This window comes from Marmota monax, unplaced genomic scaffold (genome assembly GCF_021218885.2).
Source record: "Marmota monax isolate L192 unplaced genomic scaffold, Marmota_monax_Labrador192_F-V1.1 WCK01_AAM20220418_F8-fsc00027, whole genome shotgun sequence".
Classification (NCBI taxonomy): Eukaryota; Metazoa; Chordata; class Mammalia; order Rodentia; family Sciuridae; genus Marmota; species Marmota monax.
Genome location: NW_026694617.1, coordinates 16,757,787 through 16,776,286, shown reverse-complemented (window position 1 = coordinate 16,776,286; position 18,500 = coordinate 16,757,787). Strand labels below are relative to the sequence as shown.

The following is an 18,500-nucleotide window of genomic DNA, read 5'->3' as shown; positions in this document are numbered from 1 at the left end:
TACTAAGTACTGTATGTACCTGTATATGTTGTATTTTTACAGGATGGCAGTGCAGGTTTGTTTACGCCAGCATTACTATGAGTATGATACTGTGTTGCACTACCACAGTAGTAGGTGATAGGAATTTTTTTCAGTTCTATTACAATGTTATGGAACCACCATGGTTTATGCAATCCGTTAGTGATCAAAATGTCATTATGTGGCATATGGCTATATTTACATCAGGCAAGTTATCAAGACCCTAGAACACTCTCTACTATCACAGTGCACACCTGCTTTATTAGCCCTGTGCCTATCATAGACCAGGAGAAGGTGAAACGAAAGGGTGGAAAGGGCCTGCCTCCCCACCCTCAAGAGACCTACCTTACTCTGCATGTTATGCATCTGCTGCTCAGCATCTAGCAGCTGCTGGCGCAACAAATGCATTTCAGGATCAGGCTCTAGGAAATCCACTTCTGAGGTCTGAGACTCTGACGATATCATACTCTTTGCTGTTTGACACTCCAGCCACTTCTCTGTTGCTTTTCGTGTCCTGAAAACCAGAACCCACAGACATGTTTGGGGGAACCCTGCCTCATATCATCATACAAGTGTGCTCAGTTCTGAGGCCTTCTGTTTAGGCCAAATATAGTTAGAGACCTATTGTGATTCACTCCTCAAATAAACATGTTTTGAAGATTACAGAAAGTCTCTAGAGCCTCATCTGCAGAGGCATGTTTGGCTCTGAGACACCATAAGAGTGCTGATCCAGTTGGTTTTAAGGATGGGCCTGGTGTCAAGTCAGCTAACAGCCTGGAGGCTTTGTGCCATTAGACTGAATCATGTCTGTGGGGACAACAAAGGAATCTCTTCTGATCTACTCTAGGGCAGAGCAATGCTGAAAATGGAAGAAAATCAAATTCACTGAACTCTTGTCCTGAGACAATTGGGTAGGATCCCATGTTTGCTTCCAAATGGTCTCTGTACCCTTGGGATACCACAGAAAGGTCTGGCTCTCTGGGAAGACAGGAACACTCATGACCCTGGCCTCTGCCTTTCAGGGAATTCCCAAGACAGAATCTCAGTGCCCCTGCCTCCTGGTTGTACCTCTCACTCTCCAGCTGGGATAGCTGCCCTGTGAGGCTGCTGTTGCTCTCCTTCAGGGTCCGGTACTCCTCATTCAGGAATTGGTAGCGGTCCCGCAGTTGCTGTAATTCTTCTGCAGAGAGCAAATGGGGAAGATGTGAGATCATTAAGGGGTAAGGGGAGCACTGATATTCAGCCCCAAGTTTTAGGAGCTCTTGAGGATTTAAATAAGTTTTGGTTTATCATATATAAAGTTTTTGCTTAACTTTATGATTTCCTCCCTACTATGCTTTTAGTAAAAAAAAGTTGGGAGGTGTGAAGTTTTAGATATCAGTCTGCCAGTCCCTGCCTTTCAAATACATCCAGGCATTTTGAATTTCCTTTACTTCTTTTATCACCACACTGAAGACACTGGCCTAAATGTGATCAAGTAATCTTTCTAGTGGCCTTTTCTCTGCTGACAGAAAAGCCCATTCCAATCATGCCCTATCTCATTCTCAAGCATTACAAGAGATCCTGCTGAAGTGCTCCAGCACATGTCCTTAAGCACCAGTTAGCAATTTTTAATGCTGTGATGATACAAACACCACGTTTTATCTTTTCAAAATTAAGAATCATCTTAGAACACTAATTCTACTGACATTTGAGGAACAAAAACTTGCTCTAATTGTACCTACAGTACCTGCTGGAAGATTCAACACTTCAGTCATTTCCAATGTTTCCTCTTTGTTCCAATCAGAAGTCCTTACAATAGTGCAGATTGAAAACTAACAGAGCTAAGTATTAGACTTGATGGTTTTGGTCTTGAATGGGCATTTCATTTAATCCCTGAAATAACCCTGTAAGTTTTTGTTTGTTTGTTTGTTTAAATAAACTTTCTTTTTTTTTTTTTTTGTGGTTGTGTTTTAGTTAATTTTTTTTTCTTTTTTTTTTTTAATTTTTTATTGTTGGCTGTTCAAAACATAGTTCTTGATATATCATATTTCACACTTTGATTTAAGTGGGTTATGAGCTCCCATTTTTACCCCATATACAGATTGCAGAATCACATCAGTTACACATCCATTGATTTACATATTGCCATACTCGTGTCTGTTGTGTTCTGCTGCCTTTCCTATCCTCTACTATCCCCCCTCCCCTCCCCTCCCCTCCCCTCCCCTCTTCTCTCTCTGCCCCCTCTACTGACATTCATTTGTCCCCCTTGTATTATTTTTCCCCTTCCCCTCACTTCCTCTTGTATGTACTTTTGTATAACCCTGAGGGTCTCCTTCCATTTCCATGCAATTTCCCTTCTCTCTCCCTTTCCCTCCCACCTCTCATCCCTGTTTAATGTTAATCTTCTTCTCATGCTCTTCGACCCTATTCTGTTCTTAGTTACTCTCCTTATATCAAAGAAGACATTTGGCATTTGTTTTTTAGGGATTGGCTAGCTTCACTTAGCATAATCTGCTCTAATGCCATCCATTTCCCTGTAAATTCTATGATTTTGTCATTTTTTAATGCAGAGTAATACTCCATTGTGTATAAATGCCACATTCTTTTTATCCATTCATCTATTGAAGGGCATCTAGGTTGGTTCCACAGTCTTGCTATTGTGAATTGTGCTGCTATGAACATCGATGTAGCAGTGTCCCTGTAGCATGCTCTTTTTAGGTCTTTAGGGAATAGACCAAGAAAGGGAATAGCTGGGTCAAATGGTGGCTCCATTCCCAGCTTTCCAAGAAATCTCCATACTGCTTTCCAAATTGGCTGCACCAATTTGCAGTCCCACCAGCAATGTACAAGTGTACCCTTTTCCCCACATCCTCGCCAGCACTTGTTGTTGTTTGACTTCATAATGGCTGCCAATCTTACTGGAGTGAGATGGTATCTTAGGGTGGTTTTGATTTGCATTTCTCTGACTGCTAGAGATGGTGAGCATTTTTTCATGTACTTGTTGATTGATTGTATGTCCTCCTCTGAGAAGTGTCTGTTCAGGTCCTTGGCCCATTTGTTGATTGGGTTATTTGTTATCTTATTGTTTAATTTTTTGAGTTCTTTGTATACTCTGGATATTAGGGCTCTATCTGAAGTGTGAGGAGTAAAGATTTGTTCCCAGGATGTAGGCTCTCTATTTACCTCTCTTATTGTTTCTTTTGCTGAGAAAAAACTTTTTAGTTTGAGTAAGTCCCATTTGTTGATTCTAGTTATTAACTTTTGTGCTATGGGTGTCCTATTGAGGAATTTGGAGCCCGACCCCACAGTATGCAGATCGTAGCCAACTTTTTCTTCTATCAGACGGCGTGTCTCTGATTTGATATCAAGCTCCTTGATCCATTTTGAATTCACTTTTGTGCATGGCGAGAGAAAGGGATTCAGTTTCATTTTGTTGCATATGGATTTCCAGTTTTCCCAGCACCATTTGTTGAAGATGCTATCCTTCCTCCATTGCATGCTTTTAGCCCCTTTATCAAATATAAGGTAGTTGTAGTTTTGTGGATTGGTTTCTGTGTCCTCTATTCTGTACCATTAAATAAACTTTCAATTTTGGAATAGTTTTAATAACCTAAGTTCATCCAGCTATTGGGTAGAGCTTTATTTCTGAACTCTGGTTTGTTTCACTCCAGCAAAGGCCTTTCCTCTGTGCTAGCCTCCCTCTCCCAGCACTACCAGGCCAAAGGCTCTTCTGAGAGCCTTCATACATCTGGGAAAACTTGCAGTTCTTTGATTCCTTATTCATTGCCTCTGTTTGACCTGGCCAAATATAGGGCTTTCATACTCAGATCACAAATCTAGCCTAGTATAAAGGTAGACTCTGATGTCATGAATCCTAGCAACTAGCTGGAGACTATCTGAAAGCAGCATTGGAAGCTTTCAGGTACCTCATGAATTACTAGAAATAACCTCCCTTCCTCTCCAGCTGTCTTATGCTCTGATTTTTTTGCCCCCTAAAGTTTCTACTTCGGGGAAAGCTAAAGAAGCCTAAGAATTGCATCCTGGGACCTGGAAAGGAGAACTAGAGGCCTCCCTAAAGTGGTTCAGGCAAAGTGCCACGATGCCACATAAGCAGGAAGAGTTTCCCAAGGTGACAAGTCCTTGTACACTCATCCCAGAACTGGGCACTTTCCCAGGAAGGGCTTTCCCATAGTCAAATCAATAAGAACCCAATGGCTCTCTGGGGAAGAATCCCCAGGGCACATCTTCATGGTACCATTTCTTACACCACCATGGACTGCTTATAAAATATTTGGGTAAGTTTTTCTCCACTACAGTCTTGAATTCAGAATAGAAGTTTTTTTTTCCCTAGAGGTTTTCCATGCATGATATAACACAACTCTTCCTCCATCTTCCTATCTATGATCTCTCCTCAGCTTGACTTTGCTGACAGATAGGAGAAGGGCTTGCACTCATACCTTGCAACCCACTAAAGTCCGTAGGACTACTGGTTGATTCAGAGGTCTTTGTTTCCATTTCTGCACGGAGCGAGGCAATCTCCATCTCGTAGTCCCCCCGAATGCGTTCCATGTCCTCAAGTTCATTCTGCATTCGGCAGAGATCCTCCTGCAGGGATGCCATGTCACTCTCATGTTCACTCACAGAATCTGCTGCAGCTTGCCGCAGATTCTGGATCTCGGTCTGGGCCAACTGCAACTCCTGTTCTATTTCTTTAAGTTCACTTTCTTTCTCACGCTCTAACAAGGAAATCTCCTCCCGTAGATGCCGTAGCTCACCTGCAAAGCCCAAAGGTTGAGTTAAGTGAACTAATCTACCATGTTCTATAGATAAAAAGTTCTAGGCAGACTTATTTCTTGTCTGGAAATTGCTAACAACCTAGCCTCTACCTTATCAGAGAAGTAAAGCATCATATGGCATGGAATGAAAGGAATACCTGAGAAGGGAACAGAGTGACTCTACGAGGCACAGCAGGAAGACAGATTTTGAGGCCTCACACTGAAAGCAACAACTTGGGCTACTATAAACAAGTACTCTCAGATTCTTCTAGGGAATTACCTGACAGTCAAACTCAAACCTCATTGACAATATTTTATTGATACCCTGAGTCCTAAAAATTCCCTAACTAAAAAGTTTTCACAGATTTTTCACCTATTCACCCTCAAAGCTTAGACTTTACAGAATATACTAGAAGTACTAGACCCAAAACAATATGTAAATGTTGATTGACAAGGGATTGATGATGTTTAAATAGAATATCATGCTGACCTCTAAAAGAAAGTGGCAGATCCATAATGAAGATACAAAAAGACTTCCATATATATGAACTGGAAAGAAAAATGAGCCAGAAAATGTAAGGCATTACCTAATTTTTATAAAAATATATTTATATATAGCATAAAACACACAAATGTACAAAGACACAAGAAAAGGCACAGAAAAGGTCTATGCCTCAAAACCCTAAAGAGCAGTTGTTTTAGAAGAGTGGGAGATGTGACAAGGTATTCCAAATCATATATAGGTATGCTGTTTGGTTTTTGCAACAAGTCTCTATGTAATAATATATATTCTTTTCAATTTACAAAAGCAGTGTGTCAGAGCTCTCTGTATCTGTGGAGCATCTCATGATTCCTAGACACAGGTACTCATCATCTAGGATCAGGAGAACCCAAAGGTGGATGAAGAATAAAAGGAATGGACACCAATAAGAATTCAGGATTTAGGAGGCTGGGGATATATAGCTCAGTCAGTAGAGTGTCTGCCTCGCATGCACAAGGCCCTGGGTTCAATCCCCAGTACCACAAAAAAAAAAAAAAAAAAAAAAATTCAGGATTTAGAGACCAGCATTAGGCAATTCATGAGGACTGGGCCAGAAGTGTCAGGACCTTCCAACAAACCCTTTGCAGGACATATTCTCCCCAAGCCCCATCTTTAACTCCTGCTCATTCTACTTACCATTAAGAGTCCAACTTTCCCTAGCCTCTTCCCCAACCTCCTCAAAAAGCTAAGAAAATTCCTCTATTAAATGCTCTCATAGAACCTTAAACTTTGCAGTGAGTGTTGTGTAGTCTCCACCTCATTTAGTTGTAAGTTTTATAGACAAAGAACATGTTGGTTTTGCTCACCATTATAGTTCCAGGACCTGGTATTGTGCAGAGCCCCCCCTGCCATATTCATGCATAAATGAGGTAGAGGTTCATATATTCAATAAACTTGTTTCTCCTATGTGTACAGAATTATATGTTTGGGTATTTTTTAAAAATCAGAAGAGAACCTAGACATTCTGTGGGGAGGGCAGTGCTGGGGATTAAACCCAGGGATCCTCTATCACTGAGCCACACCCCAAACCCTTTTTATTTTTAAGATAAGGTCTAGGTTGCAGAAACTGGCCTCAAATTTACAATGCCCCTAGTCTTAGTCTTTCTAGTGGCTGGGATTACACACATGCATGCCCCATTAAGCTTGAGAACCTAGATATTTTAAAGGCAAATTTAGGGTGTGGTGGCCTAGCTGCAGTCCAAGAATCTGGGAGGCTGAAGTAGGAAGATCACTTGAACCCAGGAGTTCAAGACCAGCCTGGGAAACGTGGTGAGAACTTGTCTTAAAAAAAGAAAGGAGTGGAGAGATAACTAAGAAGACAATGACAAATTTGGGCATACTGAAGATATAGAGGCTGAAGGGACCAGGCATCTCAGGGGAAGGTCTACAGCCCTAGGCTTGTGAACTCATATGTGCTGTTCTGGTCACTTTTTTTTTTTTCTCCTAGCTGTCTCCTCTTCCTGGTCTATTGAACAAGTATTAGCTAATGAACTGTACCAAGACCAAGTATGTCCACTTAAGTTCTCTGACTCCTACTTGACTTTTTTTTTGGGGGGGGGGGGGGGGGGGGGGGGGGAGGTACTGGGGCTTGGACCCAGGGACACTCAACCACCGAGCTACATTCCCAGACCTTTCAATTTTAAGACAGAGTCTCCCTAAATTGCTTAGGGCCTTGCCAAGTTGACGAGGCTGGCCTCGAATTTGTGATCCTCTTGCCTCAACCTTCCAAGTCGTTGAATTTACAGGCTTGTGCCACTGTCCCAGGTGTGACTTCCTATTTTAAAGGAAGAAAGTCCTTCCTCCATCCCTACTACTGAATAGCACAGAGAGTTCCATCTCGGAGCTCAGCCTCTACGGGAAGATGCATGAGTAAATGGTCATTAGGATAAAGGCTCCACAACCTGAGGTGGGGTTCCTGTAGGGGCAGACCAACCTCCACTCCCTAATATGCCCTTGACATCAGGGTTCAAATCTCCTTTCAGTACTCTACTGCAGTCCCATCTCCTAGGCTGAATGAATGTGTGGAACAGGGCAGGACGGGACGGGGCGGGGCTTGCAGGCCCGCGGGACGGGGCCCATCCTAAAGTTGGGAGTTGGAAAGGCCCAAGCTGGGTTCCAAAGTGCTGGTGCCAGTTGAATGTGGAGCTGTTACCGTCGGGGTGAGGCCAAAGGCCCAGGAGTTGGGCTGCAGGGCAAACAAGTTGATTCTCACTCACTGGTTATGGCCTCCATCTCAATGGCCCCCCCTCAAGAGGTCTCCCTGGGGGGCCTCCCGCCGCCGGCAGGGGTCCGGGCCCCCCAGGGGCTGTGGCGGCCCGAACCGCCTCTTAACACCAGCTGCCTCTGAGGCCGCGCCTGCCCCCTCTCGACCGAAACGGGCAACGCGCGTGCGCGCAGACCGTCTCAGGTTCCCTCCGGGGCGCGGGGCGCGGGGCGGCCATCCAGGCTGGGACCCCTCCCTGGTCGAGATCTTGGTGATCCTGTAAATCCTGGGAACAATCCTGGTAAGGACCGAAACTTTCTAGAGTACTGTTTTCCCTGGTAGTTCAGCTTCTCAACTTCTCGTCTGTTGGAAAGGAAGAACGCTCCATTTCTCCAAGCAATGGCTACTACTTTTTTTGGATCTAGTGGATCTTTTCCTTCAAAAAAACATGATCTAGCATTTCCTACCTTATAAAAACAAAACAACTCTCCTTTGACCCCTTTCTCTTTGCCTTGATTCTCTTCAAAATGACCAACAAAGTGATCTGTACTCACTTTTTCTACCTGACATCCTATTTCCTCTTCAACTCCAATCCAGTCAGCACTGATCTGCACTGAAATGTTTCAGATTCTCCATCTCCCTAACTCCAAGGGTCATCTCACTTGCCTTAGCAACTTTTGACCCAGTGGATCATTCTCTCTTTGAAGCATTTTCTGCTCTTGGCTTCCAGGGCATGACAGTGTTTAAGGAATCTCCTGCCACAGTCTCTTGTTCATTTCTCCTTCAATAGGAGTCCTAAATACTGGAGTGTCTGCAAATTGGACACTTTTCTCTCCTCCTCTGGTATTTCTCCATGTGACTGTATGGTCATCTCCATGTGACTGTATGGATTATATTGTATATGTTATACTAATAACTACCAAATCTCTATCTTCAGCCCCAATTTCTCTTCTGGTCTTGGATTCGTATATCTAGTGGCCTCCTTAACATACTTATTTGAATATCTATAGCCATTTCAAACTCATCAGGTAGAAAACCTAAATGGTTCCCCTATTCCCCAAATTTGTTCCTTGCCAAGTTTTTCTTGTCCCAATAAATGATGCCACCACTCACCCAGTTTCTCGAGGTAAAGTCATCTTTCATGTTTATTATCCTCCATCCAATTCATCAGCAAGTCCTAAGGACTTCACCTTCAAAATATATTTCTGAAGCCCTAATCCAAGCAACCATCACCTCTAGTTGGGCAACTGCAATAACTTCCTGATCAGACTCACTGTTTCAACACCCTTTCTTTCTATCCAGTTTCCATCAGTGGCCAAGTGCTCTTTAAAAAATGTACAGCAGATTATATCACCCCAGCCCTGTCAAACACTCACTCTCCCATGGCTTTCTAGTACACTTAAAATGAAAGCCAGACCTCTCTGCTAGTCTACAAGACTCCCTGTAATCTGGCCTCCACCTGCTAACCAGAATTTAACCTTACCAAGATCCCCCACGTATATTTCACTCAAGCCACCAGGACCTTTGTTCTGTCTCTCAAACACATGAAACTTATTCTCACCTCTGATCCTTTGCAGTTGCTGTTCCTTCTGCCTGGTGTGCCTTTCCCTCAGATCTTGAAAGGCTGGATCCTACTCATGATTCAGCTCAAATGTCACCTTTTCAAAAAGGACTTTTCAAACCACCCTAGCTAAAATAAACTCCTATCTTATCCCTTCTCTGTGTATCATATTGTTATGTTCATAGCATTTATTGCCTCCCATACTTGTGTTTTCTTCCTTTCTCCATTAGAACTTACTCTTCAATAGAGATTTTGGCTGTCCTGTTCATAGCTGGCCTTTCAAATATAAAAGCTCTCAATAAATAGTTGATAAGCAAATTAATCAGTGCCATTTTACAGATAAGAAACTGAATCTCAGGGACCTTCCCCAGATCACAAAATTTGTAAGTGAGAGAGCTGGACCCAAAGGGGAACCAAGACCACCTGTGGGACACATCTGCCATTTTTCTTCTCTTTGTTGCCACATTTCCTGCATCTCCCTTTGCTTACATCTTCTGTCTCCTTCTCTTTCCCTCTTCTATACCTTTTTAATTTTTTAAAAAAAATTTGAGATAGGGTCTCACTAAGTTACCAAGGGTCCAAGTTGCTAAGGCTGGCCTTGAACTTGTGATCCTCCTGCCTTAATCTCCCAAGTCACTGGGATTATAGGTATGCACCACCACACCCAGCTTCTCTTATAGCTTTGCTTGCTTCTCTCTAGGCCAGCTTTCTGGACTTCCTTTTTTCTCCATTTATACTTTCATTTGGCTTGATCTCAGTTTTCCCCAGAGAGTCCCTACTGTTTTCTAGGGCAGCTCCCCAAAACCTTCTGGAAGACCAAAAAAGTAACCAAAGCTGCCTCTTTATTGGGTACTGCAGTGGAATATGGGACTCCTGCCTTGCTGCTTTTCCAGAGACAAAGGGACGTGGGTGTTGGAAGAGAGGTTTGTGGGAGCTACAAGCTCAGGTCCTAAGGAGCCAGAAAAACACTCTCATTTGTTTCCCTTAAAGATGCATGGTACACTGTCCGGCCACTTCTTATTGGTTCCCTGCTCCTTCCCATGGTGTCCCTGGAGGGACCAGAAAAAGGCATTTGGTTTGGAATTCAGCCTTGATTACTCACCCCTGGCACTGACCAGGTGAACAAAGGACAAGGGATATGGTGTGGGGGAGAAGGCTGAGAAGAGAAAGGAGTGAACCTGAAAAAATATATGAGGTAGGAGGGCAAGAAAGGGAAGAGCCAGGTGCTGAGCCTCGTGCTATAATCCCAGCAGCTCAGGAAGCTGAGACAAGAAGATAATGAGTTCAAAGCCAGCTTCAGCAATTTAGCAAGGCCCTAAGTAACTCAGTGAGACCCTGTCTCTAAATATAAGAAAGAGGCTAGGGGGACTGTGGTTGTGGCTCAGCAGTAGAGTGCTTATCTAGTATATGTGAGGCTCTGGGTTTGATCCTCAACAACACATAAAAATAAATAAATAAATAAATGTATTATGTCCATCTACAACTAAAAAATATTTTTTAAAAGAAAGGGGCTGGGATGTGGCTCAGAGGTTAAGTGCCACTGGGTTCAATCCCCAGTACAAAAAAGAAAGAAAAGGAGAAGGAGAAGAAGGAAGAAGGAAGAAGGAGAACAGAAGAGCCAGGAAGAGATACAAAGAAAAAAATTCAGGAAAGAGAAGAATGGAGAGACAAGGAGAAGAGAAAAAGGTAAGAATAGGAGAAAAAATGAATTGAAAGTATTGCTTTAGGTTATTTTTGTCTTCTATGCTTCAGCAAGCCCCTAGGATAAAGGTAATTGGGTAGCGACTTAGATGGTCACCTCTCCACTGTCACAATCAGGGTGTTACCTTGGAGCTGCTGGATCTGCTTGGTGAACACTTCTGCCTGCTGGGCACTGGCCAGCCGTTCATCCTCCAGGAGCCCTGCAGTGAAAGGGGGTGTCAGCTGGGAAGCACAGAGCCTTTGGGTCCAACCATCCCTGCTCCGCCCTGCATCACAAGTGCTCACCTTGCAGCTCCAGGGAGTCATCCTCATGCTGCCCTGCCAGCTCACGGGTCTCCTCCAGCTCTGCCACCAGCTGGAGCACCTGTGCCCTCAGCTCCTCCAGCTCTGTCTCTGTGAGGCTTAGGCCCCGGTGCTTGCCCAGTGACAGGGAGCCCACACTGCCACTTTTCTGTACTTGTTCTTCTTCTTCTACCTCTTCCTCCTCTTCTTCTTCCTCTTCCTCCTCATAGAGAGCTGGGAGTAATACCTCCCCTAGGAGAGACATCCCACCAGGGAGTCAGTGGAACTTCCTATCCACAGTCTTTCCAGGGCCCTCCAAAACCCTCCACCCAGGACCAAGATGGTAAAATAGTTTCATCTGGTATCCCCTAAGGAGCCCCTGGACGGGACCTCACCATATTCATGATGAATCCTCAGGTGTGAGGGCCAAGTTTGGAAGCATCCTCTCTAAAGTCTTTTCTGGTCCAAGATCACACTTGGTGGCCCCCTTCCACTGCCATTGAGCTAATGGAGCAGCCTACTGTTGGGTGAACTTTGACCAGGTGAACAAAGGACACAGGAATGTTTGGTTATTCTAACAAAGTTTGCATAGGAATGCCTGGTTCTTCTAGCTTGGTGGTCTGGAAGTGGGCCAAGTAGTCAAGAAGGATTCTGACACTGCCAAACCATCAGGCTGATGAGTTAGTTTGAGGGTTTGTAGAAGGTTAAAAAATTACCCAGATGGCTTGCAAGACATTAGCCTTTCCATAATAAGAAAGCATTGACTGTTGGTGGGTAGAGAAAGAAAACATTGGAATGAAACAATTCCAAGTCTCTTTTTGCAAAAATATTGGGGCCCTTTCAAATGTATGTTAACAAATATATTTTTGGAATTTTCTAAAAGGTCCACGTGGCTTTTTCCTGCTGGGTGTCATGAGGTTCACTCTCCCCTACTGACCCAGGAGGTTTTCAAGGAAACTCTTAGGTACTTCCATTTAAAAGAAAGTCTGGCATCTTAATGCATTAAAAAAACTGGGGTTTGGTGCTGGTCCCCAGCCTCTGGTTGGTGAGCACCCCCTCCTTTACTGCAATGCAGTTCCTGTATATAGCAAAATCTTGTCTGTGTGGGAAATGTCTGCTTTGCTTTGAAATTCTGAATCTTTTGTCTTACTTTCTCTAATATCAGCTGCCTAAGCTTCATCTGGGACACTTGTGTCATCTGACCCCCTCAGAGGGAGCAGAGCTGTCCACATTGAATAAGCAGAGAGGCTTATTGGGGACACTTCATAGGAAGTCCTGGGAAATGTGTTGGCAGCAACAAATGTGTGGTGGGGATGCATGCATGTTGAGAGGTTGGCCTCACCCTTTAGGCTCTGTCTTTCAGGAAGGAAGATATTCTATAGAGAACCAAACACAAGACTTCCATTAGAAGTTAATGGTGGTGGCCCCAGAAAGACAATTCACATGCTCATGTCCTTGCTTTTTAAAATAAGAGACAGCTTGGGATCTGGGTCGTCAGGCAGTGAGAACAAACCCCCTGCCGAAAGCCTGCTTCAAAGCTCTGCCCAACGAGGCCTCTTTCTCTATCTGGCAGCTCCCCCAGGACATACAACCTGGTTAGCTGGGCGATTAGGGCCCCAAAGGGATGTATCCTGAACTTCCATCAAAGCCTGAACCCTGGGGAGGACTGGAGCTCAGCAGCGAATGAGGAGGGGCCCGAGGTGAGCTGAGGGAAGGGCTGTGTCCTGGCTCAGAGCTCTAGGGTCAGAGGGAGGAAGAGGGAGGGATAGGAACTGGGGGAGGAGGGTAAAGGGACAGAAAGCCTTTTGGGAAGACTCACCTTCCATGGCTTGCATCCCACGACGTTCCAGGGACCCCCAGCGTTGGCCTTTCTTCCTCTCACAACCCTCAGATACCTCATAGGAGCCTAAAGTGGTTACTGTGGGTCCTGTGAGCAGGAAGAGAGGAGGTACTGTGGGATGCAGTGGGGCTGGGGACTGCGATGCAGAGGACAGAGAAGGCATGACATCTAGCCCAGAGAGCCCTGGGACTTGTCCCAGTGGAGGTGCCAGAGTCTGCTCTGCTCTGTGATTACCCTCCTTCAGCCTCCTCTCAATGCTCTAAATGGGGTGGGGAACCCAGACCCGCGCTGCCCAACCTCATCGGCACCCCTGTTCCAGGCCGTTCCAGGCTCCTCTTCCTTGCAGACAGAAAGAGGGTGTGTGTCTGTTTACTCTGGGGGACAGGGACGCGAGAGGCTAGAATGAGAGAGGAGGCAGGAGCCAGGGAGGAAGGGGCTGAAAGGGGGCGGTGGCACGCGGAGGGGAGGGAGGTGGGGCGGCGTGCGCTAAGGGGCAAGGGCCAGGGCCGCTCCCCTCCTTCCATCCCCACCACCCCACCCTCGCCGGGCACTCAGGAACCTTCGGGGCCAGAGGAGTGCAGACTCTCGAGTCCCTGCGGGTTGGAAGAACCATCTGGCTGAAGAGATATTACGGCGAGCGCCCAGGGAGGAGCTGTCAGGGGAAGGGAGCCTCAGGCCGAAAGATGGAGACCGGGCCCGGGTGAAGGCCGGGATGGAGTAGACTTAGGACGGAGATCTGGGGAGCAGTGGCGACAGGAGCACTTGGGGGTCGGGTTGGAGGAGAGTGGGGAGAGGAAGCGGGGCGGTGGGAGATAAGGAGGGGCGGCTCTGACCTGGGCCCGGGCAGCTCCAGCCCGCGGCTCCCGCGCCGGCCCCGGCGCCCGCCTCCATGGCCGCTCCCGCCGCCGCCGCCTCCCGGAGCTGAAACCGCAGCCGCCGGGCCCGGGACCACGAGCCGGGTGCGCAGGGAGGGAGGGCGGGCCGAGGGGGCGGGGCCAGGCCGGGCCACCTGACGCAGGCCCCCGCCCCCGCCGCCCGGAAGCCCTTACTGTCCCCGGCTTGCGACCCCGCAGCGGAGGGCACAGGAGGGTGAGCGCCGGTCCCGGTTGCGTCCCACTCCTGCCTGAGAGAGCTCAGGGAGCGGCCGGGTCCAGACTATCGACGTGAGCTAATCTAGGCTTAAGGCTGCTCCGAGAGGGAGCGACAGGATCCACTGGTTCTGGCGGCGGGTCTCACATCGGGTCAGCTGCGCATAGGGACCCTTCTTACCACACGTCAGAACGCGGTTCTGTCGGGTGACTGGATCAGAAAAGGAAAGGATAGAGTGTTTCCTCCAAACGCGCAGACGCGCCCCCTCCTGCTCCATGCAGGGCCGAAGTCCCCACCTCCGTAGCCAGCCTGGACCCCAGCCCTGCGCGGTGCCTCTTGCGTCCCAGATCGGTAACAAGGCTAGAGGAGGAAAGCCGAGGCCGAGATAGCTGGGCCTCGAACTCTCTGCTTTCTCAGCGCCTCCCACCAAGCCAGAGCCAGCCACAGGTTTAGGAGGGGAGGCCCCAAGCAGCCTTTGTGTCCGGTGTCCGAAGGCCTCTTCTCTACATGGGCCTGCCAACCCTTTGAGCTTCAAGCCACGCCCCCGCTGTGTCCTGCTGGGGAGTGGGCTCTACTAACGTTCGCTCATATAGAAGGGAGTTGTAGAAGCCCAGAGGGCTTATTTCATTTACTTAAACGTTCATTCATTCAAGAAATGACTACCTGTACAGCATTTTGCTCTCCAGGTTCCGCAGGAAAGAAGCTCTTCTTTGCCTGCACATCCCCTGCTTATTCTTCAACCCTCATTTGGGAGTCACCTCTAGGTAGCCTTCCCTGTCGTTCAGGATAGAAGTGGTTGGTTATACTTGGGATTCGGGGCTTCCCAGCACACTGAGGAAATTGGTGGGAGACTCCTAAGACAGTGACACTCACTAATTTTTTTTTTTTTTTTTTTTTTTTTTTTTTTTTTATAACCACTCCCAAGGTCTGGGCACATGTTGTGTGACTTTAGTTCCACAGGCTCCCAGGCTCACAAGCTTGCCATGTTCCACAAGAAAGAAGCATTTCTTTGCTTGCACATCTCCTGCTTATCCTTCATCCCTTGGTTGAGAGACAACCCTGGTGCTCCATCTCCTCTCCATTAGATGCTCCTACCTGTCCTCTGTCTCTGAGTGGCACTAATCACTCTGGGTTTCTGCCCACCAAATCTGTTAAAAGTTGTAAACTATCTTAGTCACCCTTGTATCTCCAATGTATAACAAAGTACCTGGCCCAAAGAAGATATGGATAAACACAAATCTCCCAACTACCCAGTTAATGCTCTGTTTTATTTAACATTGGATCTCATACTTGCAAAGTTAAATATTTCCTATCAGTAGCAATGTCCAAAAATCCATCTCTCTCTCCCTGTTTCTCCTGTCTCTCTGCCCATTTCTCTTCTCACTCCCCAACCCTGGTGCTCTGAAAGATGAACAAAGAATGTGTCATTTACTCCCCAGAGGACAGATACATCTTCAGATTCCCATGGCCAAGTGATTCATCTGTGGGTGAAGAGTGTTGAACAAGCCCACCCAGACTCCTGCAGAGGGTCTGCCTAGACTCCAGGAACAGGGCAATTATCAGGATGGAAAGGGGCTGGCATTGGGGACTCAACTTGCAGCTCAGGGGACTGACAGAGACTAAATCTGGAAGCACAATGGGTCTTTATTCCAATCCAGCTTCTTCTGGTTCTGCCTCAGCCAGCAAGGCCAGTTTAGCATTGGCCTTGACCTCTGGGCAGATGAGAGGAGGGATAGGGAAGAAATTGTCAATTGTGACATCCAGGGTTCCAAGCTCTCTTAGGGAGCTCTGATCTTGAGTATTAGGACTAATCTCTCCTTGGCTGCCACAGTGTGGGTCACCAACCTGAAACAGTCCATTTTCAGGAGCCAACTGGTCAAACCATGTTCAGACTAGTGCTGGGTTGAGGGTGAGGGTGAAATTAGGAGACAGGAGAATAAAGCTTGAAGGTTGGGGGGAAGGTGGGCGATGGTCCAGGGATGCATCTCAGAAGGGCAGGAGTGGTGGGCATGTCAGCCAGGTGATCAGCTTAGGGGATAATCTGAATTAATCCTTATAATCCCTGGATGCAGGACTCAGCCTCCCTCCTAATCCCATCCCAGGAGATCATCCTCTCTGAGGACTGATGTAGTCATTTATCTCCTTTACCCTTATTTCTAAATGCTTAGATCCTTTCATTAAAAAGAAAAAAATAAATATTTGAAACATGCAGGAAAGCACAGAGAATAACATAGCAATTAACCATGTACACAGACTGAAACACATTTATTTCAGAGGAGCCCCCTATTTATGATTTTATAGTTTTACTTGAGATGTATATATCTTTAAACAATCTAAACTTTTGATTTGTGTTTTTGAAATCTATCTGAATGGTATTATATTGTACACTTTCTTCTGCAGATACATTTCTCAATTATTTACATTTACCCATGTTGTTTCACATAGCTCTAGTTCATGAATACTATTTTATTGCTGAATAGACCACAATTTATTTATCATTCTTTTGCTAATTGAATTTATTTATTTCCAGTTGTCCATATTAAAAACAATGCTGCAATGGACAGTTCTGTGCATGCCTTCTTGTGTGAGTATTTCCCCAGGGCAGATACATAGAAGTAGAATTTCTGGGTCACAGAGTAGGTGCATCTTAAACTTTACTAGTTGTTACCAAATTGTTCTATAAAGTAGCAATTTAAACATTAAAGAAGCAATTTAAACACCAGTATCAGTGGCTATATTTATTTTACTTATCTTATTTATCTCCTGGCCCCTGCTGATTTAGAAATTACACATTCTATTTCTGTGTTTTTTTTTTTTTACTGATTACCTCTTTTTATATTTTCTAATGATTCTTACTGAAGTCTACAGTGAGTCACTGTCATCATACTTTTCCTGAATAATAGAAGGAACTTAGGACATGTAAACTCTGATCTTCTTTTCCTATAATTTCTCATATTTCAATCTGTTGTTTTCGTTTTACCTAATTTCTATGCCCACTAAATCTCACCACCACCTCAGTGCTTGTGTAGATTTACTAACATATTTATAAAGTCTTCTGTTCATTTCTTCTTACATTCCATTCTCATTCTCATTTCTGCTCTCCATTTCTTCTTGCATTTCACTTTTTCCTTGTAATTTCAGTTCCCTTCTTATGAAGTATATTCAGTTGTGACATTTCAGGGAAACTCTTTGAGTCGTAAGCATTCTCAGTCTTTATCTTAAAATGTCATTATTTCACACACTTCATATGGAAATTTAGTGCCCATAGAATTCAGAATGACAGTTTCTCTTGAGCTTTTGAAGATATTTTTCCTATAATTTTTTGCTACTAATAAGTAACAGTGATATTTTTTCCATTTATCTATAATCTTTTGTTGCTAATAAGAAGTCAGCTGCTAATATGATGTTATTTTTGTAGACAAACAGGCATTTTTTTCCTTTCTTATTGCTTTTAAGATTTTTCATTGTCTAGTATTCTACAGATTTACCACTGTGTGTTTGAGTCAGGACTCTTCAACCTGAGAACCTATGTTTTTCATTCCATTATGAAAAATTCTCAGCATTATTTATTGGAATATTAAAATTTCCCCATTTTCTCAGTCTCTCATAGGAACTCTGATTATATATGTATATTAATATGTCTCATACTTTCCCTGTGTTTTTAACTTATTCTTTCATATTTTCTCTCATTACTTTTCTACTTTTTTCATATTTTTAAATGAGTGCATCAATTCTGTCTTTCAATTCACTAATTCTGTCTTTAACTGAGTCTAATCTACTATTTAATACATCACAGAGTCTTTAATTTTAATGGTTATATCTTTCACTCCTTAATGTTTTATTCATTTTTCTTCAGTACTATGGGTTTTGTTTCATTATATCCTATTTTCATTACAGTTTGTTTTATTACTATTAATCTTTAAATTTTTTTTTTTAATTTTGAGGCAGGGTCTCATCTAAGTTGTCCAAGCTAACTACAAACTCATGGTCCTCCTGCTTAGCCTCCTAAGTAGCTGGGATTACAGATGTGTGTCACCACACCCTGCTTGCCTTAATATTTAATACTTTTAAGTATACTTCTTACATAGTGTTTTTCATGTTGTATTATGTGCACTTCTTGGAGTGATCTTTTGTTTGTCAGCTTTCCCTTATGATAGATTGCTTCCTTGTCTAGTTTTATTTCATCTAGGCCAAACATGGGACTGAAATTACCTCAAAATTGGCATCGGGGGAGTTTCTGCAAGAATATGCCCCAAACCATCCCAAGATGGGACTGGTTAGGACTCCAAATAAAGAAGCTCTAAATACCAGGATGGTCAATTCAAAGCATTTATTAGAGGAACTCACATATAAAGTAGACTGCTGAGTATCCTCAAGGAAGTAAGACAAAGGTTCTTCTGCCTAGGTATTTCCACAATGAAGGGGTCAGGATGTAAAATTTATATGAAGATTTAAGGGATTTTATTGGGGATGGAGCTAGATTCTGTGTGTTTAGCAGCTTGGGTTGA

At 44.7% G+C, this 18,500-nt stretch overlaps 1 protein-coding gene across 18 annotated transcripts in view; it reads right to left on the bottom strand.

The window, feature by feature from the left end:
• Ccdc136 (coiled-coil domain containing 136) overlaps window positions 1-14,486 on the bottom strand; it is a 30,091-nt gene extending 15,605 nt beyond the window's left edge. For 6 of the 18 annotated variants that reach the window (XM_046422494.2, XM_058572149.1, XM_058572150.1 and 3 more), the window contains exons 1-7: window positions 13,737-13,853; window positions 12,883-12,990; window positions 11,067-11,315; window positions 10,907-10,981; window positions 4,458-4,775; window positions 1,087-1,198; window positions 364-532 (exon numbers count right to left, since the gene is read on the bottom strand). In XM_046422494.2, coding sequence (XP_046278450.1) covers window positions 364-532; window positions 1,087-1,198; window positions 4,458-4,775; window positions 10,907-10,981; window positions 11,067-11,315; window positions 12,883-12,990; window positions 13,737-13,794 — 1,089 coding nt within the window. In that variant the 5' untranslated portion in view covers window positions 13,795-13,853. Of the gene's footprint in view, window positions 1-363; window positions 533-1,086; window positions 1,199-4,457; window positions 4,776-10,906; window positions 10,982-11,066; window positions 11,316-12,882; window positions 12,991-13,736; window positions 13,854-14,172 lie in introns of those variants that run through there. The other 12 variants (XM_058572141.1, XM_058572142.1, XM_058572144.1 and 9 more) reach the window with 6 other exon arrangements.
• Between the last annotated feature and the right edge of the window lie 4,014 nt (window positions 14,487-18,500).